The sequence below is a fragment of the Psammomys obesus genome, unplaced genomic scaffold (genome assembly GCF_907164565.1).
Source record: "Psammomys obesus unplaced genomic scaffold, mPsaObe1.curated_primary_1811, whole genome shotgun sequence".
NCBI lineage: Eukaryota > Metazoa > Chordata > Mammalia > Rodentia > Muridae > Psammomys > Psammomys obesus.
In genome coordinates, this window is record NW_026586816.1 from 8,900,649 (window position 1) to 8,925,707 (window position 25,059).

The window sequence follows — 25,059 nt, forward strand, 5'->3', positions numbered from 1 at the left end:
GTGTGTGTGTGTGTGTGTGTGTGTGTGTGTGTGTGTGTGTGTGTGTGAATGTGTATGTATGTGTGTGTTTGTGCGTGTATGTGTGTATGAGTATATGTGAGTGTGTGTTAGTGTGAGTCTGTGTGAGCGTGTGTATGTGTTAGTGAGTGTGTATGTGTTGGTACATGATAGAGTACTTTATTGTTTTAAATACTAGCTTTGAAATTGAACTTATACCTTCAGGGAGTTAGGTCCCATTTAGTAGGTCAAGGCAGTAGGAATGCATATTGAAGTCCAAGATTTTTACTCAGGAATTCCTACAACTGAAAAGATGGGTTTTGTTGTTTTTTACTTTTCAGTGTTTTTATAATTTAAATTCCTAGCCTAAAGCATCATTTAGTAATTTAAGCACTTTCTGAAAGAATTAATTAACTTTGTATATTTTTAAGTTGCCTAAAATATACAAAAATAACAAACTATTTTTCAATTATAAAATTAATTTAAAAGTTCAAATGAAAATTAATTCAAAAATAGAATTCAAATGAAATACAAGTATACAAGGTTTTTATAAAGTTAAATAAAAACAGGCAATCTTTGATAGGATAAAACCTGTATATATTAATAATAATAGGTCAGTGATAGGCTGCTTAGATTAACAGGCTAAGAGAAGAAAGCTGTAACTACAGACACTTGCTATTTGGTAAAATATGGCTGAAATGTGCCTTTCTCTCTGTGTGATCTGTGGAATTTAAATACCCTGTATTTAGTTCCTCTGCCTATACAAATCCCCATTGTTCTCTGTATTTCTCATGTAAAGAAAATGTACTTTGAAAAGTTATGTGAGTCTGCCTTTACAAGTTCTTTCAAACACAAAAAAAAGGCCACAATGATTAAAAATAATTACTATGAAACACACACAGAATCCTCAGGTTGGCTGGGTAAGTTTTTTCTTTAAGGTTTGTTTGTTTTTTTCCATCAGAGTATTACTCAGATTAAACAGATTAACTTTCTAAAGCAAAATAAGACAAAACCAAAATATTTAAATACGTTGCTAATCCAGGATGAGAAATGGCGATATTTTCTGAGTATTCACTATTACACAGACGCTGTCCGGACCATTAGGATGAAGGAGAGCCACGCTGCTGTCAGGAACCTCCCCAGCTCCCAGCAGAGTTCAGCCAGGGCTGCCGAGCAAAGGAGCTTGTGATCTGAAGGGCGGCCCCCTCGGCTCTTAGAGCAGGGTTCCCCTCAGAAGGCAGGGCACACAGAAAAGACAAATAACCTTAGTTTCTAGTCTGTTCGCTGTGGGGTCCCAGTGGCCAGAGTTAGAGATGGGGTAGGGACCGGACCAGTGCAAGGCAGGCACGGACTAGATTCTGAACGATGACGATTCCCTACTTCCTGCCGCCGGCAAGGACTTCTGCAAGCCCTCTGTCTGAATGGCAGGCGCAAGAAGGGCGCCAGGTCAGGCGAGCCTCCCTGCCACTGCCCCCAGGGCCACAGCTCCTGACCGCCCTAACGCCTTCCCGCCGCCTAGAGCAGCATTCCTAGGCTGGAGTGCTTAATCAAGGTCCGGACAGCAGAAGAGTGACGGGAAGACAAGGAAAAGCAAGACACGGTGTTGTACAGTAGGGAGCACGTGTTAGTGAGACACCCCTCTCTGTCTACAAAAACACTACCTCTTACAGCACACCTCCCCCTTCTGGGAGGGTTTCCCTGACCACTCCAAAATACATACCGACTGCTATTCTTGGTTCGTGTGTCCTGTGTGACGAATGCCTTTCCCTTTTTAAAATGCTTACTGTGCAAGTAGATAATCTTTGACTGTGCTTAGTTCTGAGACTTTTTACTACTTAATATCAAGACAAGCACACAGAGGTAACTGGTAACTGGAGGGAAGGGAGGAAAAAGGGAGTGGGCTGATAAAATAGGTTGGGATAGAGAATTTCCGCGTGTAAGCGAGTGCTCCCACACCTGTTCTGGCTCCTGATCTCGGTCCCCTTCCACTTCTCCATCACATCTGGACCTCTGGTCCATTCTAGCAGGCCTCACTCCCTGCAGCGCCTGGGCTATCTGCCACCTAAGGCAGTCTAAATTTAAACCTAATTTTGTATGCTTTAAGAGCTTATCCCTCCCTGCCTAAACAAAATGCCACAGCCTGTCCGTTTCTCTTGCCCTGCTGCTCTCCAAGGCCAGAGAGACCATTGCTCTGCCCCTGGCCCACGGCTGGGCCATTTTCCCTGCTGAGTACAGAGCGGCTGCTGAGCTCACCACCGCCAGGCTTCGTCTGCTCCTGGTGGGCAAGCATCAATGCCCTCCCCTGCTAACTGGCCTGGCTTCCCAGCCCCGAGCCACTATCCTAGGCCTAGACACTGGCTTCCCAGCCCCGAGCCACTATCCTAGACTCCTCCCAGCATGCCTGAGGCCTAGACACATGTGGAGGGTCCCTGGTGTGTATTAAATAAGGAGTCGATGTATAACATACAATGGAATACAGAAAGAAGGAAGGAATTTTGAGCAATTTAGTGATACGCGTGCCGTGTGATGCACACTGTGTGTGAAGAGAAAGCTGAGAGGACACCACATTGTCTTGGAAATGGTTACCAAGCAATCCATGGGCTGATGAAAGCTCAGCCAGCAGAAGGGCTCACTGTGCAAGCCTGCCAATGCGAGTTCCGTGCCCGGAACCCAGGGTAGATAGGAGAGCATGGCAGGCCTGTGTGTCCCTACACACATACACACACACTAACCACAATACTGCTACTAGCAGCAGTAGTAATAATACATACTTGGCTTAACCATATTTAGACATGCTTCAAGGCTGTTGCTCTTTGGGGTGGTAATCTGGCTAACGACCCAGATACGGTGTGAGAGAACACTTCTCAGCTAAACTCTCCTGCCTTTCAGAGAGAGCATCAAATGATTATTAACCATTAGGGTACTGAAGGGTGTCATTTTAATCCAAGAGATTCACATCAGATAAGTCTTTAGATCATGGGGAAAATGTGGGACGTTATAATTATTCTAGTTACTCTGCCACAGGAAAGGTCTGCATTGATTGACTAATCAATAATCGATACAGCAAACAGTGTAACCCAGCAAATATTAGTATGGAAATGGGTGATGAGCATTTGCATGCATGAGTATCTGTGTATGGAAATAAATGTAACTGGGAGGAAATTCATAGCCAGGATCTGCCCATGCGACAGAAACTGACTTACGATTTCACTTCTCTCAAGCGTGCACTTGACATCTATATCACATGGGCTGTTTTGACACACAAAATGGCCATTAGTAGAAAACCAGAAATAGAAATATTTCTACAGGTAGAACTCTTGAATGACCTCAAAACAGCTGCTGCTATCCTAGGACCATTTTTGGTCCTATATGAGCACACCCAGAAGGCACAAAAAGTCAAAAGAACATGCCATGTTTTCCTATTAGGTGAACGGCTCTCATGGGTCTCACCCCAGGGTGAGTGCTGAGTTTTTTTTGGCATACTTGCCTACCGTCATGGTGTTTTAAATGCAATCTGGCATAGAGCTTCAAGAATAATGTATAGAATTATGTGTGCCAATACATATAAAAGTGTTCCATAGGTTTTTATCATAGATTCTAAAGTGATTAAAATGGCAAACAAACAAAATCATGATGCAAAATAAACACATGCCCTGTTGGGAGCTGTCACTCTAAACGTCTTATGCCTCAGGTACTTGACAGACTATCACAGAAGAAAATCTCATAAACAAGACCCTGGGCTGGTCCAATCATAGGCTCTGCTTCATGTTCATTATTGCATAAATGGAATAGACATTATCTAAAGTCATAAGTTATAAAATTTGTTCTGTCTATTTTATGATGGACTAGATAAACTAAGAAATTAGCTCTTTGATTCTAGTTGTTTACTCCCTACAAATTGTACTTTTCCATAAAATTTAAGGCTGTCCATGATGGTTTCTTTTGTGTTCTATGTTTCAAAATACCACCTTATAAAACCTGTGCACACAAAACATCCATGTTACAGATGAGTAAGCATGTATTGCAATGTTTTCTATGGTTGATTGACCTTCAAACACAAGAAAAGACATAAGCCTGGGCATTATCCAGTGGTACCATAAGGTGGTAATGTACTCATGCTCTGCAGAATTACCTGTTCCACAAATGGACAGACTACCCTGACAGCAAGGAAAATGAATGAGAGGACGTGAAAACATGCGGCTGATGTAGATATTTGTATTCAAGCCGCTTTGATAAACTGAAAATATGTGTAATGGTGGTCTTTATTGGATGATTAGAGGCTGCTATTTGCAAGTATCAAGGAGAGGATTCCAAAGACTTGTCTTAAAATCAGAAGGTCAAAACTCTGCACAGCAAAAGCTAAGAATGGTCCTTAAGTTCAATTTTTGAATAAAACCATTCAAAAATCAAGTTTGTAATTGAGAAAAATTTTGATAAGTCCAGAAGTGTTCAAATGAATTTAAACCCCTTGATAGCCTGTTTTAAGGTGAAAATACAGCCATCTCAAAAACTAGTAATTTATCTTTATGATATTACTGAGTTGCTAAATTTACAATTCAGAAATTGTAAATCATGATGAATTTGGCAATTGTGTAGAAGAAGACAATAAAGAAAACTGAGTTAGCCTATTTCTTCTATAAGTACACAACTAAATATCATACCATTGTTAAATGTACCTTCTCAAATAGGACAGAAATGCCATAAAAAATATAAAGCCAGGCACTATAGCCAATTATTTTTTTCACATAGCAGTTACGCACACATACATTTAAGCAAAGCCACTTGAGGCCAGAAAAGTAATTATAGGGCAGGTGTGTACATGCAGCTCATGGCACACTCAACCTTTCCCCTTCTTCCTCTACAGCAAGCAGAATAATTCATTTCAATGAGCATATTGCTTCCTAAAAGCAAAAACTACTAGGAATGCTAAGAATGAATATTTTACCAATCTCAGTATCATGTGAGATTTCATGAAAACCTGTTGCTTAAAGAATAAAAAGGAAATTGACTCATCCCTGAAGACCCCTTTTACAGTTTTGCTTTTCCTATTTGCCCTTGTCTACATCCTTTTTGTGATGGCTGGAGCATCAGCAGGCTTTACAGACCCTGGTTACTGAAATCGCAAGCTCAGAGGAAAGAACAGGGAAGTAAGAGGTTGATGCTCCATGACATCCGGGATTATCAGGAGACCATTTCAGGCTTCCCGCAGCACGAGGTCACATGACACACAATGCATTTCTAATCTTTAAGGGATAATTTTTCAGGGGCTCTTATCCATCATAAGCTGCTGAAGTGATTTTTAACTAATAAAAATGGTTGAGTCACACTTAAGAAATAATTGAAAGCAATAAATGAACCATCTATCTAATTTGTGGCTATAAGTTGATAAATGTGTTCATGTAAACTCCATTTTAACCTTATACTTTAACCATATTAGTCAGGTTTCCTAAAGTACTAATGTGTCTTGTGTGAAACCACCCCTATGAGCAATTTATCTTAAAAATATTTTTTCATATAGTGTATGTAGAGGGGAAATACCAAAACTCCAGCCCCTAAGGAAAATTTTCCCTAATATATCTCTGAAAATACAGTAAAATATGTGATGAAAAAATTCATTTCTTTTTTTAACAACATATTTTTATTGATTATTTCGAATTTCAGATAATGCACCTCCATCACACTTGCTTTCCTTTCCTCCCAGGTCCATCCTCCCGCCTTTCTGCCCTCCTCACTCCCTCAAAAAAAAAAAAAAAAAAAAAAGAAAAGAAAAAGAAAAATAATACGGCAAGCCCACTTTGTGTTGCCAATCTACTCGTTGCACCATGGTCAAACTCCCAGTGGCCAGCCCTTAAGGAACATGGAGTCCTCTCCCACCCCCCTGGCATAAGCCATCAACTGGGAAGAGCTGAACTTCGTCACCCTTATCACACCTTTGAAGGGCTCTCCTTATGGCTTCCTATCTAGACTGCAGTGGAGACTTGTCACAGAAGCCTTCATGTCTCTCATTACCAATTATGACATTTATATTTTCTAAAATGCAGAAGATGCATAAGCAGCACTTTCTACTTTAAAACCCTTGTTCATCATTCCAGATTCCAAGTTTCTGTTAACATCGAACAATGGTTATATTTTTAATTGACAAGTAAAATTTATAGTAGGATCTTCTATTAAGGTCTGTACTTTTTTTTTTTACCTCCTCAAAGTGACACACAGTTCTACCTACTACCTGCTACCTAAATGAAAATGAAAAACAGCCACAAACAGGGAGAAGAGAAAGGGGGTGGGGAGGAAGGCGAGGCTAAGCCAAGCTATGAGCATCTGGATCATCAGCAAGAACTGCCTCAGTGACCCCGTCCTCCCCTGCTCTATCATGAGTGCTCTTCTCCTAACCCTAAGATAAAGCCATCGTTGCCAGATTCCATCATTTAAAGTAAAATCCTGCAGGCTGACAATCTCTCCCTCTCCTGTCGCTTTGATGAGTTTCTCTTTCTTCTCTTACCTAACACAAAAGTACAGCATCAAAAATGATTTCTCTTGTGCTTTTCCAAGGAAGTAGATGAAATATTAAGTTCTCTAGATACAAAGTCATGAAAAGCAAAAGCAAGCAATGGTGGTTAAAAAGAAAGAAGATGAAGCCTACATATTGTCACCTTAGCATTCATATGAGCAGTGCCTCTCATCTGCTCTGTGTGCTTATGTCAACAGATAAACATCTGTGTGTGCCCTTACATAACAGGTGACAAGAAGAAAAACAGTTGTGCGCATACTTTTAAGCCAATGAAAAGAATAATTCCTTAAACCAACAGCATTTCTATTATAAACTATTTTCTAGAATGTTAGTTTTATAGGTGACAACAATAGCAAAATTAGCTTGCTGTAGTATCACAGAGCTTGCTAGTCATCTTCTGGTTAATGTAATGAAAATGCACGTGAAGTTAAGCCATATTCTGGACTTACCACCGCCTCCTCCGAGAAGACTGGCATTTGCTGTCAAAGAAAAAATAAATAAATTATATTTTAAAACACACAGGAGACACAATGTATCAGAATAGTTGAAACAGAAAGTAGTGATGATCATGTATCTTATTCAAACACATATACAGAAAATAAGTATTTTCATACAAAGACAGATTTTATCACTATTGTACCATAGTATGAAAATTAATGTTTCCTTATTTTATCCTCTTTTTCTCTTCAAATGGCTATTTTTAGACATTACCTTATAGTGATGTTAAGTATGTACTGGAATCCTTTTATTCTCCATCTGTATCTAAATTGATCTTTTGAGTTTTCCATTTTATGTAATGTAGATACAACAATGCTACTTAGGCAATTTCAGTGATTTCAAAGGACAATGTAACAAGAAAATATAAAGATAATTTAAATTAAATTAAACACCATCAGACAAAACAATCTCAGGACATTTTGCTGTACTAAAAATAAGTCAAACTTTTTCTAGAGCAGCAAACTTATTTCTACACATAAACTCTATTTGGGAGAAAGATAGAAATGGTAAGCAGCAATATGTGAATTCTCACCTAGTTATTCAGAAATTCAGCCTATGTATTCCTGGAAGGCAAATAGATATAAGATAGTTTCATGGACTTAATCTTTACAAAGGTGTTTATATCATCTACTCTGGGCTAAGGGAATATTCTGAGACATGGGCAGAAAAGGTGTAAGTGAAAGTGAGAGGTTGAAGAATGGCATTTTCTGAACAAGGCACAGACACCACAACCGTGAACCCACAAGAGCGGCAGGCGTCTGCTTTGGGTCTGCGCAAGAACGAGCCCAACAGCAAGGCTGAAGGGCAGGTCAGGGGCCTAGATCCTTCACTGATGAAACATTCCTTATGCACAGTCAGGCCGACGGGGAGTCACTGTCTTCAGCTGTGACCTCAGGACTATGATGGAGAGCTCCATTCAGTGTCACACAGATGGCCCTGATTAAACTAAATGGGTCACACGTCAAACAGGAAGTCATGAATCCTGTAAAGGAATTCGGAGGAAGAGGGAGGGTTGATAGAGATCGGAGGGAGATAAGAAGGGTTCACAGAGAGTAATCGCAATGCAGTATGCACATACAAGAAATAGTCAAAGACCAAAATTAGAAAAAACAATCCACTTAGATTGTCCTCAAGAAGTAAACTTCTTTGAAAGTGGTATTATTGACAATTGGCTGTAGTGTTAAACAATGTTATGCTGATGTTTATACAAATGTAATAACCTTAAGGTGGACTTGAACATACACTGCCTGGGCTGGAGAGATGGCTCCTACATGAAACCCTAGGCTCTCAACAAGATAGCAACGTACTGCACTTGGCTTTATCCATACACTTGTGTATCACTGGCACAGTTTATGCATGTTACAAACACATTTTCAGCAATATTATAAGGGCAGACATTAACCAAGATCTTCCTTTTTGTGGAGAAAACTGGGTTAAAAGAAATAAATAAATAGTTTAGGACAGAGGAGTATTTTTCTTGAATTTTTGTGTGCATTCCATAAATCATGCATTGCCATGACCTAAGAGGAGTAAATGTTATTAGTCATTAGTATTAATAATTCAATAAATAAATAATAGATCATGTGAAGGACAGGTGCCCATATTCATAGTTCAATTAGACTAAATGTGTGATGGCTTACTAATTACTCCAACACTAAAGAGAGTATCATAAAAATGCATGGAGAGAGCAAACGTCTTGGAAGGTCCTTTCAATACATCAACATTAGACCATCAAACTCTGTCTCTGTGGTCTTCCAAGCAGAGAGCTGTCTAATTGTAGCTCTCCCTTCCCCTCAGTGCTTTCTCAAAAACATCTGCAGAAGAGAAGTATCACTAATCAATCAGAACTGAACTCCCCTTCATGCCACCCGGCCACGCACATCTGAACCCATTGGGTGTCATACTGAAAAGGTGTGCCATTCCATAAACAGCAACTACAGCTTCTTAACAGCTGACCCCAGGTCCTGCCTGTGACTACTGAAAAGTCAGTTTGCCGCAGGAGCCTGAACACAGTGAGGAGAATTCTCACTTGTCTCCTCTTCCTTGGAAGATGAATTACATGATCAGGCCGTATCTCTTGGTTGCCCCAGCCAGTCCCTCAGATCTTACTGCATTTAAACCACGTGTCATTTCACCCACCTGCTTCCCCACCAACCCTGCTTAACTGAGAATTACTTCTCTGCCGGCAGGTTTTCCAGGTCCATGACATTCCATCTGCTATCTTCCAATTTTCACATAGTCATTCATAAGGAAAAATGTATTTCCAACAATAAATAACAACAAAAATTAGCAAAAGCTCTTTCCTGAGAGCATCATGCCAAGGATCATGATAATGTGTCGCAGTTTATTTTCATTGGTCGTTCATCAATAGAGGAGGGGTTCGAATGTTTCCAGAGCCCGTCTGTTTAACCAGCCACTTGTCCAGCAGACTAGTAGGTTTAAGATTTAGACTTCCCATCTCCACCAAACCTCAAGTCATTTGATGTCAATGTGTGCTCATATATAGATGAGCCTATCTGTAACATAAGCCTAGAAGTAATTTTCTTCTGTAAAATTGCCAAAAATAGGCAAAGTGAATTTTTATTGTAACTTCTAATATGACTTTGCCTCCACAAAATACCTCAATTACTATCCAACACTCACGTGGTGGATTAATATTTCTTCCATTTTAAGGAAATGAAAATTATTTTTGTGGGTTCAAGGTTATTTAATTTCTTCCTAATTATTTCTAATAAATTTATACATATCCCAATTAAATAAGAAACTCTTTGAAAATAAGATCTGAACTTAGTACCTTGTTCTGCACCCAATAGTTTCTTAATACATGCTTTAAATTGTGAGATAATTGACACATTTAGTCAAGTCTCTTTTCATATAAAAAGTACTTATTTGCTGAAATACAGAAGAACTGATCTTCGGCCCTACTTATTCTCTAAAATCAAGGATTATTATAGAGCTCTTAAAGTTTATTTGAAATGCTTACAATTCAAAACATGAAATATGTTTCTATACCCATCAAAATGTCTTGCCAGAATGACTGGTGATCCTGTTCTGGTGATACTCTGTTCTAGAGTATCATATTGTGGGCAGGAGGTGGGACAAAAAAATATTACAAACATGATACCACTATTTCTATAGTAAGATTTAAAGACCTGGACGCAACAGGAACTCCACAAGGAGACCAGCAGAGCCAAAATACCTGGGCTCAGGAGGGCCTTCAGAGACTGATGCTTCAATCAAGGACCATGCATGGAGAGGACCTAGACCCCCTGCTCAGATGCAGCGCTTAGGCTGCTCAGTGTCCAAGTGGGTCCCTAGCAAGGGGAACAGGGGCTGTCTCTGTCATGAATTCAGTGACAGGCTCTTTGGTGACCTCCCCCTGGGGGGAGCAGCCTTGCCAGGCCACAGAGAAAGTTGATGCAGCCAGTCCTGATGAGACCTGATAGGTTAGGGTCAGATAGGGGACTAGGAGAGGGGCATAGGGGGAGAAGAGGGAGGGAGGATGGAACTGGGAGGAGATGAGGGAGGGGGCTACATTGGGAAAACAAAGTGAATAAATTGTAATTAATTAATTACTTAATTATTTTTAAATTATTTAATTTTTAAATTTTTCTCTCCAAACAAAGTAAGTTGTTTCCATGAGATGGACAGTCTAAGTGTTGATAATAAAATTCTGAATATAAATAAAAGCCTATTTCTTGAAGATAAGTTCATAGAGGCAAACTTGGTAAATTTCTACATATTTATATATATCTAAATATATACATATATTTATAATATATATATTTATAATATACTTATGGCTCAGCTTGCTTTCTATTGCTGTGATAAAGGCTACTGCTAAAGGCAGCTTGGGGTGGGAAGGGTTATTTGGTTTACATGGCCCATTGTTCTCACTGAGGGAATCGGGGCAGGTGCTGTAAACAGGAACCTGGAGGCAGGAACTAAAGCAGAGGCCCCGGAGAACCGCTGCCTGCTAGCATGCTCTCCAAGGCTCACCCATCGTGCTTTCATATGCAACCCAAAACCACCTGCCACTGGTCGCAGGTCCTCAGTGGTCCGGGCCCTCCCACATCAATCATCCTGCAGGCCAGTCCAAAGAGGCATTTTCTCAACTACGTTTCCCTTTTCCCAGACAACCTAAGGCTGTATCTAGTTGACACAAAACTAAGCAGCACACTCTACAAATGATCAAATTTAATGTTTGTGGGAATTTGTTACTCCTTTTAGACCCAAATTTAAATTTTTATTAAACCTACCAAGTTTCTAGGTATAAATATTCTCACTTAATGTATTAAACCCAAAACTTCAGTACATTGTAGGCAGTAATACGGCAATTTCCAACAACATACCATTTTATTTTAAAGTAAAATTGATATAAAACTATTTTTTCCTTTAAAAAAAATCTAAATAATCTATGGTATGTATGTCTTCTTTAGAAGAGATTGGTTAAAAAAAAATAAAACTAAAATAGAAAAGCTTATATTCAGACTTTGGAACAAATTATGAAAACAATGATTCAAAAGCAAAGCACCCTTGATTTTAATTCTGCATCAGCTGCTAACTGAGTGGCTCAAGCACGTCATCATTTTCTCATTTATCTCTGTCAGAAAACAGTTTCAGTCAGGAGTGCAAAGTAGGATTCAAACTCTTCTGGGTCACTAATAAAGAAAACTTCTGGAGAAAATTCACACCCAGTGGAAAGTGGATGGAGCATGAATTAAGGTTTGGTCTGGCTGAGGGAGGGCAGCAACATTAGCCACAGCAGCCACCTTGAGCTATGTTTCTGGGTAACAAGACCACTCAAGACTGACTGCTTTGTTGTAATAAAATCCTGCCCAACAATTATAAACAACCGTTAGCACTCATTCTTTGGAGTAAATATATTTTCTCTGTATTTTATTATTCAGAGTCGGGGCAGGAGGCAGGCATGCAGGTGTGGTCAATGAACAATTTGGAGTTATTGGTTCTCTCCTGCCACTATCTGAGTCCCTAAAATCAAATTCAGGTACTCATTCTCACCTGTAGGCCTCCTATCCTCTGAACCATCTCACCAGCATTGACTCTCATTTTTATTTATTTGTTTGTCCACTTACTCATGTGTAGCGTGTATTGCCTCCATTTATGTCTGTGAATCATATGTGTGCCTGATGTTCACAGAAACCAGAAGAGTATGTCAGTTCTCCGAGAGAGATACAAATGGGAGGTACAAATAGTTGTTAACTGCCATTTAAGTGCTGGGAATAGAAGAGCAGCCAGCGCTCTTAACCACCGAGCCATCTCTCCAGCTCCACCAACATTTTTTTAATGCTTGAATGTTCCTTGCAGTTCATGAGTCTGAAAGAATCCAGTCTCTTATCTCCATAGCAATTATTTGTTTTCTTGCTTCATTTCAGTCTCATGCTAAAGTATCTTGTCAAACAAGCAACAGTCTGAGAGACTAGTCTTTAAACATTCAACGAAAGTGTTTGTGAAGGGCTTTTGTTTGCTTTTCATTGTATTATACAGGAAATTATGCTTGTTTTCATCTGAACAGAATCCTGACCACCTAGCTCTGTTTATTTATTCTTATTTCTTATTATAATGGAGCACAGGAGATGTCAAAATTATTGTTGGCAACAACTTTCCCAGGAGCTCTACTGAGAATACCAATTTCATTCACAACACGTTATTAGAAAAGAAATGTCACCCTTTATAACGACACTTTTTGCTTCCTGTGCTTTGAAGTTCAAAGTAGGAAGCGCTAAAATGAAACCAAATGCCAAACACGTGTCTTACTCTAGAACACATGACTTCATATCAGAGTGACCACCTCCACCGACAGCTGTGGAAACACAAGCCGAGTAGACAAACGTAGCCGTCAGTCTGGCAACAGCCTTTAGTTCACACTTTACTAGATTTACTCTTTCAGAACAAACTCTACCGAATGCCACGTTAGGGGCAGAAGTATGATTTCCTGCTTCAAAGCTGACTTAGAAAATTAAGAATAGGCTTAAGTGCTTTCCATAGAGAATGCAGGTAGAGACACATGCTGAATCCTTTACATTTCATTCTTACTACAGAAGTCGAAGGAGCACCTGACTACTCCAGGGTCTGTGGGGCTTGTAGAAGCTGGAACTCACCGTGAACACAAAAGCCCCTAGCGCTGACAGAGAAGCGCAAAGGCGCCAAGAACTGCAAGAGGTGCTTGCAATTATGAACAAAATCTATACTGCAGAGCAGGACCGTCCCAGCTGGTGTGCGCTGAAGGAGATACGGCTGCCTGATCTGACAGCTTTCCCGGCAGGCCGACTCTGGGTGCTCAGCAACTTTGACAAACGCTTCATTGACCCAGAAATGGAAAGTTCAAGAGGGTCAAGGATTACTGAGACACTTGTCAAGAACCAGGCAGACAGAAGAACAAGTAGTAAAATCAACTTGGATTTTTAACAGCGCCACCTCCTCAGTACTACGTGTGTGCGAGCATGCGTGTGTATATGTGTATGTACCCCAAATTCAAAAGTGGCTCCACAAGCGGCATGCACAAATCTACTGGCTACTAGTCCACTGCAGGCGCCCACTGATGATGAGGAAGACAAGAGCATCGGCAGCAGCGCCCAGCGCTCTGTGAGGACGGGAGCTGACAAGATCAGAGAACGCAGCCCGCTCATCTCTATGCCAGCTTCATGCTCCTGCCAGGGTGTTCCGGATCAATTTTAATTTCAGTAATGATAATACTGGCTCAGCTACAAAAATGGGATTACTTGAGTAACCTGAGCTTGGGTTTTCCAAACAATTAATGAACAGAATGTCTAAATGGGGTAGAAGAGATATGGGTTCAAATGTATTATGTCTGTAATAATAAACTTGAACGGTAGTTTTAACTTGCTTTTGACAAGAAAGGTCTTGAATATAAATCAATTTTAATTTGAAAACTGGAAGGTGTTCTTATCTGCTTGATTAAGAGTAAGCTTGACCATACACCTTTATATACATAGATTTTGGGGAGGCTGGCTAATTCTTTTCAATAAAATACCAACCAGTACCTTAAAATAGACTATTGTACAGTTCCCTTGTTTCTTATTATATCTTTCTTATAATATTATGTACCCTCTATTTCTCTCTGTAATAAAAGTTCTTTTGAAGGATATATTTTATATCACACTTTATATCAAAGTAAATGAGCCAAAATAACTATGTCATAGTAAATTAATGAGATGTTTGAGACACAAAAAATTCAAAAGGGAAAGATTTGGGACTTGTGGACTCCCTTTCAACAATTATGAAGTTGAAAGCTTTATAAGGTCACATTTGTGGGAATCAGCAAACCATGTGTGCTTCAGAGACTATGTATTGAGTAAATGTTTATCGATTGCACAATGGAATGAATGGAAGATGAAGAAAAGGGAGAAAGCGGTGAAAAAACACATTTATAGGAAAAGTGAGAGTGCTACAATTTTGTACCTGAGTACAGCTGTGTTGAGATGGAACCAAGCAAATCGAGATCCAAACCTAGTCAATCATTGACCTTGAGCAAGTTTCTCAAGGTCCAAACGATTAGCTAACATCTTCGAGCCTCTGATCACTCGTTATTTTATAGAAATAACAGGCATGTTTCACTCTGTAGAGAAGAGTGATGTGGTGATGAAGAGGCTGTCATCCTGGCATCTGACCCACGGAGGCTGAGCAAGGTCACCTCCTTAAGCTGTGACCTTTTTTACTGTGAACTCTGACCCAGACCATCACAAGGCAATGGGCCATTCCATTTTAGAGAACTGCACGTCCCCAGCCATGCTCTGACTTGAACTGCTCTACCCTCTCTCTGGGGCTGGGAGTAGAAAGTAGGACTTAGGCAGAGCAAAGCTAGAAACAAGCCTCTTTCAACCCCTTTTTTTCAGTTCTATTTTTGGGCCAAGATTCATTAGAGATCCAGTTCTATTATTTATTTATTACAATTTATTTACTTTGTATCCTGGCTGTAGACCCCTCCCTCATCTCCCGGTCCGCTCTCCCTCCCTCTTCCTTCACATGCCCCTCCCCTAGTCCACTGATACAGAAGATCCTCCTCCCCTCAATCTGACTCTAGCCTATCAGATCTCATCAGGACTGCCTGGCTCCTCTTTCTCTGTGGCCTATTAGGTCACCTTGCCAGGGGGAGGTGATCAAATATCCAGCCACTGAGTCCATGTCAGAGACAGCCTCTGCTCCCCTTACTAGGGAACACATTGAGACTGAGTTGCCATGGGCTACATCTGAGCAGGAGGTCTAGGTTCTCACATGCACGGCCCTTGGTTGATTCATTAGTCTCTGCAGGACTCCCTGAGCCCAGATTTTTTGGCTGTGTTGGTCTTGTGGTGCTCCTGTACCTTCTAGGTCTTACTATCTCCCCTTCTACACTCTGCCCAAAGTATGGCTATGAGTCTCAGCATCTGCTTTGATGCACTGCTGGGTAGAGTCTTTCAGAGGCCCTCTGTAGAAGGCTCCCGTCCTGTTCAATAATAATAAATAATAATAACAATAATAATAGTGTTCCCTAGTAAGGGGAACAGAGACTGTCTCTGACATGAACTCAGTGGCTGGCTCTTTGACATCCTCCCCCACCCCTCTGAGGGAGGAGCAGCCTTGCTAGGCCACAGAGGAGGACATTGCAGCAAGTCCTGAAGATACCTGATAAGCTAGAGGCAGGTGGATGGGGAGGAGGACCTCCCCTATCAGTGGACTTGGAAAGGGGCATGGGAGGAGAAGAGGGAGGGAGAATGGGTAGGATTGGGAGGGAATGAGGGGGTGAGGGAGTGGACTACAGCTGGGATACAAAGTTAACAAACTCTAACTAATATTAAAAAATAATAAAATAAAATAATAATAATAAAATTCATATTAAATAATATAGCCAACTAAGAGCAGCCATTTGAAGATTAATTTCGAGGGATAATTAGTGCTATAATAATTTTAAAGTATAATTACTTACAATTCAAAATACCTAAAGCAAAAATACTATAAAAGAAACACAACCAATCATAGTGAATGACAAGGAACAGGACTATATTAGTATAAAGTAGATATGCACAATAAAGAACGGTTTACTATCATGAATTAAAGGAAAAAAGATCCAGTTCTAGAATTCCATGAGGAGAATGGATACCAGTATTTTTTCATATTTTAACTGTTTACATTCTTTCAGATTATGCTGATTTTATTCTTAAAAGAAGTATGGTTACTGTGGTGTTCAGGAAGGCTCGCCTCTCATCAAGAAATTAACAGGTAAATGGTGGGAACTGGAACACATCATTCTGAGTGAGGTATCCCAGAAGCAGAAAGACACACAGGGTATATACTCACTCATAAGTGGATATTAGACAAATAATATAGGATAAACATACTAAAATCTGTACACCTAAGGAAGCCAATCAGGAAGGAGGACTCTGACTAAGATGCTCAATCCCCATTCAGAAAGGGTCTTTGGACTAGAGTGGCAACAGCCACACTGTTGGAAGCCTCGGGTGTCTGACCAATTCTTTGAGGTCTTTCTCTTCAACACCAGGTTCCAAATCTTGGACCTAACTTCAAAGAAACAAGCCTTCTTTTAAGGTCTCCTAATTTGACTGTTTGATCTGATTTCTCTTTGGACCTTCGTTGATCACGTGTTGTTTATACAGACTGGGCACTACAAGTGGCCAACACCAGATCCATTCACAGACCCTCCCACTTAGACAAGGCTTCATCCTGTCCCTATATTTCCATCTGGGAGAATACGCAATACAGGAAACTGTTTTATTAGTTAAAATGTATGCAAATGCATCAAGATACACATAACTGCATTGTAATGTGTTAGAGCATTAAGTACAGTCTTTCACAAAGATATGTGAAAGAGCAAATAGGTTAAAGAAGCTCAACCTACGGACCCTTCCGGTCAAGACTTTCTCTGTTCAGACAAACATATACAGGTAAGTGTCTATGTCGTATTACAAAATAAAATTGCCACACAACATCATTTTCTCATTTATGAATATTTCATGGCTCTAAGAAAAGAGCATATATCAGTGTTTCAGACTTTGTATAAGATTAAAAGTGTGGTAGTGCACACCTTTAAACCCAGCACTCAGAGGCAGGCAAGTGAATCTCTAAGAATTCAAGAACAATCAGGTGTACATACCAAATTCTAGGCCATCCAGGGCTAAAAAGTGAGCCTTCCCTCAAAATAGTATATAACCAATCCTATTACATGGCTATTTGGATTGCTTCCACTATTTTTTGTCCATTACAGATGAACAGTGCATTCACAAACATGCTTTTATCTGTGTGTCTACATAGTGATACTCTTAATTTTATAGAATAAATATGTTTATTAGTCACAGGGCATATGTATTTTTCAAACTTCAATGTTTAGTGAATAATTAAAGTATAAATAAACTAATGAAATTTTATTTACAAAACTGTAAATGAAACTAGTCAAAATTTATCATGAATAACGCACCTTTAGGGGAACATGAAACATCAGTATTAGCTTTTGACCATCAATAGTTAATCTGAATCACAGTGTTTTGTCATGTCAATGAGGTTTGGAGTCTATTAGGCTGCTTTTGACTTAAATATAAACACATTGGGAGTTTTCATTATACATAAAATAAATTCAGTCTGAATTTCTAATTGGCTTGAAATATATCATTCTAAAATGGTGATTTGACTTTAATCAGTTATTCATTCGTTTGCTTGTTTGTTCATGGAGACAGGCTCTCATGAAGCTCAGGCTGTCCCAGAACATGATGTGGGTGACCGTGAACCCTTAATCCTCCAGTCCCAAAAGTACCAGGAGGGTGTGGGGTTTGAGTACTTGCCGGTTATTTTGTGTGAGAGTGCTTGGGAGTATCGTGTAGGAGGCTCATGTGGAGATCACAGGACATTTCCTCCATGGGTCACCTTCCCCTTCCATCTTTATTTGTGCTCCAGGGCTCAAACTTAGATCAGCAGGCAGCAGGGGCTTTCCCCTCTGGCCTATCTCACCAGCTCAAAGCAGTCTGTTTCTGAAGCAAATCAGCTTATATGTTCTTTTGTGTTTACTAGACATAAGCTGAAACAGGTCTTGAATTTCAAAGCAAACTAAAGACTTGAAATAATAAAGCAAGAAACTTGTATTGCTTTCTAATAAAATTTACTATAAATTTAAACTATGCTTCAGGAGCAAAACAATAAAGTTCAAAAGCTAAAGAAGACAAAGAAACACAAGGATGCTTCAGTTCAATAAGGGTTCAAGGCTAAATATCTTGTTCCCGTAATAATTCCAACTTTTCTGGTTCTCTTCATTTGGCACCAGCCATTGAACTCCCCGGTGTGCTATGATTCTCTGAGTAGCCCTTTCTTTTACACAAGTAATTATCATCAGATAAGCACTCGTGTTTATATTTGTAGCCCAAATCCTATCACTATACAAATAGATTACAGTTGTTACTTTATTAGACATCTAATACCTTCCTGATCAGTTTAGTTCCTCCAAGAAGCTAGGAGGATAGGACCTGTTTATTATTCATCCTTTTCTTGAAGAAAAGACTGGAACACAGGAAGGCAGAGGCACAAGTACAGGATAAAGTATTGGCACTGATATCTGAAATTATGTAATGCTACTCCCGTGTTTACATTCCTAAGCAAATCCACAATTTTGCATGCTCAGAAATGGCAGAGTAAAGATTAGATTAGAGGACACCATAATTCAGGTTTCTGCCATTTTATTTTTTATTAGCTATGCTAGTCTGTGAAGACATTTTGTAGGATGATCAATTCCACCTACACTAAATTCATTAGATCTTGTTTCTCCTTTTCCTGATTTAAACAAGTAATTTTAAAGTCATATTCATTTTCTAGTTTGTTTCAGTCCTATTGTCTAAATAAAATGTGCTAAGTCATGAAGGAGTTGAGCGGGCTCCTCACTACGCCTCATCACCCATACATCACACAGCTCTGAGCTGACCATTTGTAGCAAATTTGGCTTGTGATATGATCAACTTACCCAAATGTTAAATAAGTCCACACATGACTCATGTCCATCAGAAAGGCTGAGTCACCAAACCCTGGACAAGGTCACACACACTTCAGTAAGCTTCCCAAGGGAGAACACATGCCCACTGTCAGAAACAATAGATCAACAAATAGTTCATGATGACAACGGTCTAAGCATCTATTATTTATTGAGCAGTGATTATGAGCTTATCTGTCTGGCATCATCTCCCAAGCCATCTTGTCAATTTATAACAAATGAGGAAACTGAGGATATCATAAGACTAAACTTATTTGGCCAAGGTCATGGGTAAGTTGGTAAATATTAAATCCCATGTTTAAATCTTCTCATCCAAAACCAAGTGAGTTTTTTTCTTTAGTATAGCAAATTACCTATTAAGCAACTATATTTCTCTCAACTGATTTCAAAATTAAGGAAATCCATTCATTATGATGATATAAATATTAAATGTGGTATAACTGAGGTTTTTATCTAATTAGACTGTGGAGAATAGAAAGCATGTGTAATGTAAATTAAATTTATATAAATATTTTAATTATATTTTCCTGATATCATCTACTAACATTTTTATATCAATCCACAATCTAATTTTCCAAGAAGTTAAATACTTATAGGGAAAATTCATTTGAAACATTGAATTTATACTATGATAACATTGCCCAAAGTGATATTTTAAATGATGAAAAAAATTACTATGATTCAAGTAATGTAAACATTGATATCTGTGGGGACTATATCTTTTAATTATCAATGCTCTAGAATGTTTAAGGCATATCATGTGTAAGCCAATAATGACCCATACATTATTCATCAAGAAAATGAAAGTGAAGTGAATAAACTAAGACTTTATTTTACTGCTTTTATATTTACCTGCCACATAAAGATTGAACATATTAGGGTAATGAGATATTTTTACGCATATGAACAATACAATCTTTAAATCAACCTAAGAATGTACATCACCTCAAACATTGATCATTTCTTTAGCAGAGATATTGTTTAGATTTTTGTTCTGGCTTCCTGAAATAGACGTTATGTCACTGTTATATGCTCACCATGAAATACACAAATAAAAGTCTATCATGTTAAATAAATAAACTCTGGGTTTTCTGTCTCTCATGATTCTCATCTTTGTATTTAGGCTAACAAGTAATAAAATGCTCCTATAACCCAGCTAGCAAAATTCACAGTAACAATTTTCCTGTTCCTAAATTATATAAATATAACACTTCTCTATATATTTATTTATATATGATAATATTTATAATTATATATTATATTTATAAATATTTATAAATATATAATGTAATAAAGTCATAAAATTTCAAAACTATAAGTCTATTGTGTTTATGTCAGCATAAGTCAAAAAACTCTCACTTGAAAAAATGAAAAAATCAAACTTTGTAAACATCAAATTTACTCATTTATAAACAAAGACACTCTTTGTTCTCTACTCTGGAGACAAAATATAATTTGCATTTTCTGGATATCAAAAAATAGTAATTACTTTTTCTTATTATAGCTTATCAGGCCAGCTGTGGATTCTATAATAGAGATTAGTTTTATTCTAGTACATTGAAAGCAATGATATTAATCTCAGACAAATGTATTATCATTGGTGAGAAGCTGATTACTGACTACTGAGGCTTTTTATAAATTATTATTATTTCATAAATCTCACAGGATAACTAAGTAGTACTTACTAAAAATGCTTTCAACTATATGTCATTCTGATATATCCAAACCTCAGAAATACAATGGGAGCAGTAACAGTTAATAAAAGAATTTTGAATGGTATCCCATAATTTATGGACATATAGACTTATTTGGTGTTGGGCAAAGAAAGCATAGACCCCTAATTTCACCAGTAATTGTAATTTAGGCGAGGTTATTTATGCCTCAATTTTTACCATACAGAAATAAAAAGAATATATATATAGGGCTTGATTGATGGCTCAGGGGCGTAGAAGACCCACCTTTAGTCCCATCACCCACAGAAGGCTGCTTACAACCACCTATAATTCCACTTCCATGGGGATCCAATTCCCTCTTCTGGCCTGCACAGGCAACCGGGCACACATGTGGTACATATGTATATCCATTGGAATGCATGCATATAGTTAAAGGTAAAATTAAATAAACCTTTTAAATACATACTATAACTTAATTATTTTACAGCTATTTGTTAAGTAAGCACTCTGTATGTGTATACTACATAATGGAAATAAATTGGTATATAAAAGAGGTACATTATATCAAGTAAGGATAATACATGTATTGTTATTTTGTAACACAATAGATACATTTACAAGGGGGCTGAGAAGAGGCTTGCTGGGCGAAGGAATTGCTTTGTTAGGAGGAGGGTCCAAGTTCAGATCCCCGCAGCTACATGAAAGCCCTGTGCCCCAAAAGATGTCTGCAGTCTCAACCTTCAAAGAAGTAGATAGATTCCGGAAGCTTGCTGGCTTGCCTGTCTAGCCAACTGTGAGCTTGGCTTCAGTGACAGACCATGTCTCAAAAACAAGAGCTCAAACTTGAGGGAGAAAATAGCCATTGTCTACTCCTGGCCTACACACACACACACACACACACACACACACACACACACACACACACACGCATGCGCACATGTGTACCACAAACACATAAACACATGGAGAAATACCTTTACTATTTAAACATCAGAGTCATTATGCTTAAAATCCTTTATGTTTACAAGTTGATGATACTTTGTAACACATTTTACAGACCTTTGACCTGACAGGCTAATAGACAAGATGGCACCAATTTCTTTCTTTTTGGTTCCTCCCCTGTCCAGTTCCCCCTGAGGTATAAATCCTGGAAACATGCAAAAGGCATCACATGAGGAATCTGATAGATGCAAAGGAAAAGGAGAGCAGCTTAGGGGACACAGAAATGAAGGAGCTGAATGGTTGGCAGGCATCTTACAGCCCCATTCAAGAAAGATGGTGGCCCAGGACTAGCGTCTCACAACCTCCAACAGAGCAGCAGAACAACAGAAGGCATCGAAGCAGGCTCATCTCCCCACAGCCAAAGTCTGTTGGCAACAGCAAGTGAGCCAAGAGCGTAGGTAAGAAGGCTCTGTCAGGAGCCCCCGCTGAGGATAAGCCAATAAGCTGCAAGGAAAGTGTCTCCCTGTCTCGTTGGATCTGAGCCTCTTCCTCCTCCAGGAGACATAGGCTGGCGCTGGCAAAGAGGATCTGGCTTCTAACACCTTCCTTCAGGGAGGCTCATAGGCATGCCACTCCTTCCTATAGTAAGACCCTCCAATGGCTGGGGGAGGAGGTCCCACAATAGAGACATTGCCACAGGCACCCAGCCCTACAGAGAGGATTTCTGTTCCCCACAGGTAGGGACATAAAGTTTTATCAAGTTTCTGGCCCCAGGCATCATTCCTTCTTCCGCAGACCCAAGAATCCACTACCCTACTAAAAGATATCATGAGAACAGAGACACTGGCGAGAGGGTGTTCTGACCGTAAAAGCAGCCAAGTCACACAGCATTTGCCATCTCTCCATCCCACCAGCGTAAGACTTGCTCTTCCCACCCAGAGCCACCACTGGGACACTTGACCTAGGAAATGTCCTGCTGGCCCCTCTTGCAGCACCAGGAGGAAACAGTATGATATCAACCCAGTAGACACACCAAGACTGTTTTTACAAAAGACCACAGCTACTCTGGAGATTAAATTAGGGAATGTCAGGACCATGAGTAACATGTAAACAAACAGTCACTACCCACTGAAACAGAGGGCTGGCATGAGAATGACTTCTAGAACGAACAGAGCCTTGGGGCTGGTGTGATGCCTGAAAGGATCCCACAGTTGAGATGGAGAGTAAGAAAGAAAAGCTCAAGAAACAGTAGCTGACAGTGTCACAAATGGGGTTAAAATACGGTTCACACTCATGCACTAAACCCCAAGGGAAGATATGTCAACACTCAGAATAATTAAACTAAAAATCCTAGAGACAAAGGAAAAGGTATGGAAAGATGCTTGGAAGAAACAGAAGTTAAGATAGAGGAGAACAGCGCTGCAAATAATGGTTACCGCTGGTGGCCTTGTGGGAGTTCAGATTTCAGGAGCTGCCTCACTCAGACCCGGATTCCTTACTGGATGGCTCCCATCCAATAACTTGCAGATATAAGGTCCAACCTCCCTGCCCAACACTGATGTTCATGGCAGTGAAAGGCCGTCTTTATCTCAACTCTGAAGAACTAGTCACTTTCTATATACTCGATGAAAATTCCACTAGGCAATCATTAGATTTGGTTTCAAGTAAAAAATCTTAGTTAAATTTGAATTACTAAGATTCTTGACTTGAAACCAAATGTAATGTTTGCTAGTGAAGTTTCAAAATAGATTAATATAATAAAATATTGAATGAGCTATCTCCTATTTAATGGGAATTGAGCCTCCCACAGGGTTCCCCTGAAAGACTATCCAGCAGGGTATCGAAGGAGATACTGCAACCCATACCCAAACTTTGGCCAGAGTGCAGGGAATATTATGGAAGAAGGGAGAGATAGAAAGACCTGGAGGGGACAGAAGCTACACAAGAAGGCCAACAGAGCCAAATATAAATAGATAGATAGATAGATAGATAGATAGATAAATGCCAACCTGGGCTCAGGGGAGCCTGCAGAGACCAATGATCCAAGCAAAGACCATGCATGGAGAGAAACTAGAACTCCTGCTTGGATGAAGCCCATAGGCAGCTCAGTCTCCAAGTGGATTCCCTAATAAGGGGAACAGGGGCTGTCTCTGACATGAACTCAGTGGCAGGTTCTCTGATCACCTCCCCCCTGAGGGGGGAGCAGCCTTGCCAGGCCACAAAGGAAGATGATGCAGCCAGTCCTGGTGAGACCTGATAGACTAGGGTCAGATGGAAGGGGAGGAGGACCTCCCCTATCAGTGGACTAGGGGAAGGCTATAGGGCAAGAAGAGGGAGGGAGATTGGGACTGGAAGGAGATGGGGGAGGTGGGCTATAGCTGGGATACAAAGTAAATAAATTGTAATAAATAATAAATAAATAAAAACAAAAAATAAAATACTAGAGTTTGAAATGTTGGATGTTGGAACAAAAAGGGGTGGTGTAAAACAATCTGAAAGTTTTTGTCTAAAGTCTTTTGATGCCTAAATGTATGTGAAGGTTATATATAAGAATCCTGTGAATACATTTTCTAGATGAAAACTTTAACCTTTAAAATCTCGAAGGGTTACTGCGCCTGTTACGGAGCAGAGTTACAGTGGGATAGAAATGCTGAAACTGTGATAAGGATGGCTAATCCTCAAGAACCCTGGTGACCGCATTGCTCCTAGTAACCAGTGTGCCATTGCAAGGCACTCTAACTGATCCTAGCTTCTAGATGTTTCTAGTAAACTCCCGGGGCTTCGAGGCTTTTCCGCATACTGCCCCCCACCCCCGCATCTCTGTAATACATTGTTAATGCTATCTCCCAGAACTCCACAGCCAAACTGCATCCTGCTAGTCCTGCCGCCCCCCACGTGAGGAGCTGCTAAAGGGCTGCTCTGACTTCACTCTCATTCCCTCCACTCCTATGCACCAGAGAGAATGATGGTCTCAGCAGCATCACAGTGAGCTGATCAGGGCAAGCCATGGTGAGTCAAGAATGATTCAGCTGCTGACTACGGAGAGGTCCAGTGAGCGATTCTGACACAATATGCTAATGAGAAGTAAAACAGTGGATGAACTAGAGAAGGACACAGGATCTCGTTTATGCTGATATTTTAATCCATCTATTAAGAAAAATTACCTTGTATTACCATACAAAGTAATTCCTCTCCATCTTTGGTGGACAAAGATTATAACTTACTCAACTTTTTTGACCTGGGGAAATGGTTTATCTCCTAGCATAGGACTGTGAATAATAAAAGATAATTTAGGCACACAATAGCACATAAAAAATTTTCAGAATAAGTTGTAAATTGTTTTATATACCAAAAATACCTGTCTTATAGTATGCACTCTATAAACTCTTAGTAAGTGAAACAGTTAATAAACAAATGAATGTGTTTAAAGTGCA

At 39.6% G+C, this 25,059-nt stretch overlaps 1 protein-coding gene across 6 annotated transcripts in view; it reads right to left on the minus strand.

Annotated features, from left to right (window-relative positions):
• Positions 1-25,059, minus strand: part of Macrod2 (mono-ADP ribosylhydrolase 2) — a 1,832,027-nt gene that overhangs the window by 1,385,484 nt on the left and 421,484 nt on the right. For all 6 annotated transcript variants that reach the window (XM_055602641.1, XM_055602643.1, XM_055602644.1 and 3 more), the window contains exon 4: positions 6,955-6,984. In XM_055602641.1, the coding sequence (XP_055458616.1) occupies positions 6,955-6,984 (30 nt within the window). The remainder of the gene's footprint in view (positions 1-6,954; positions 6,985-25,059) is intronic.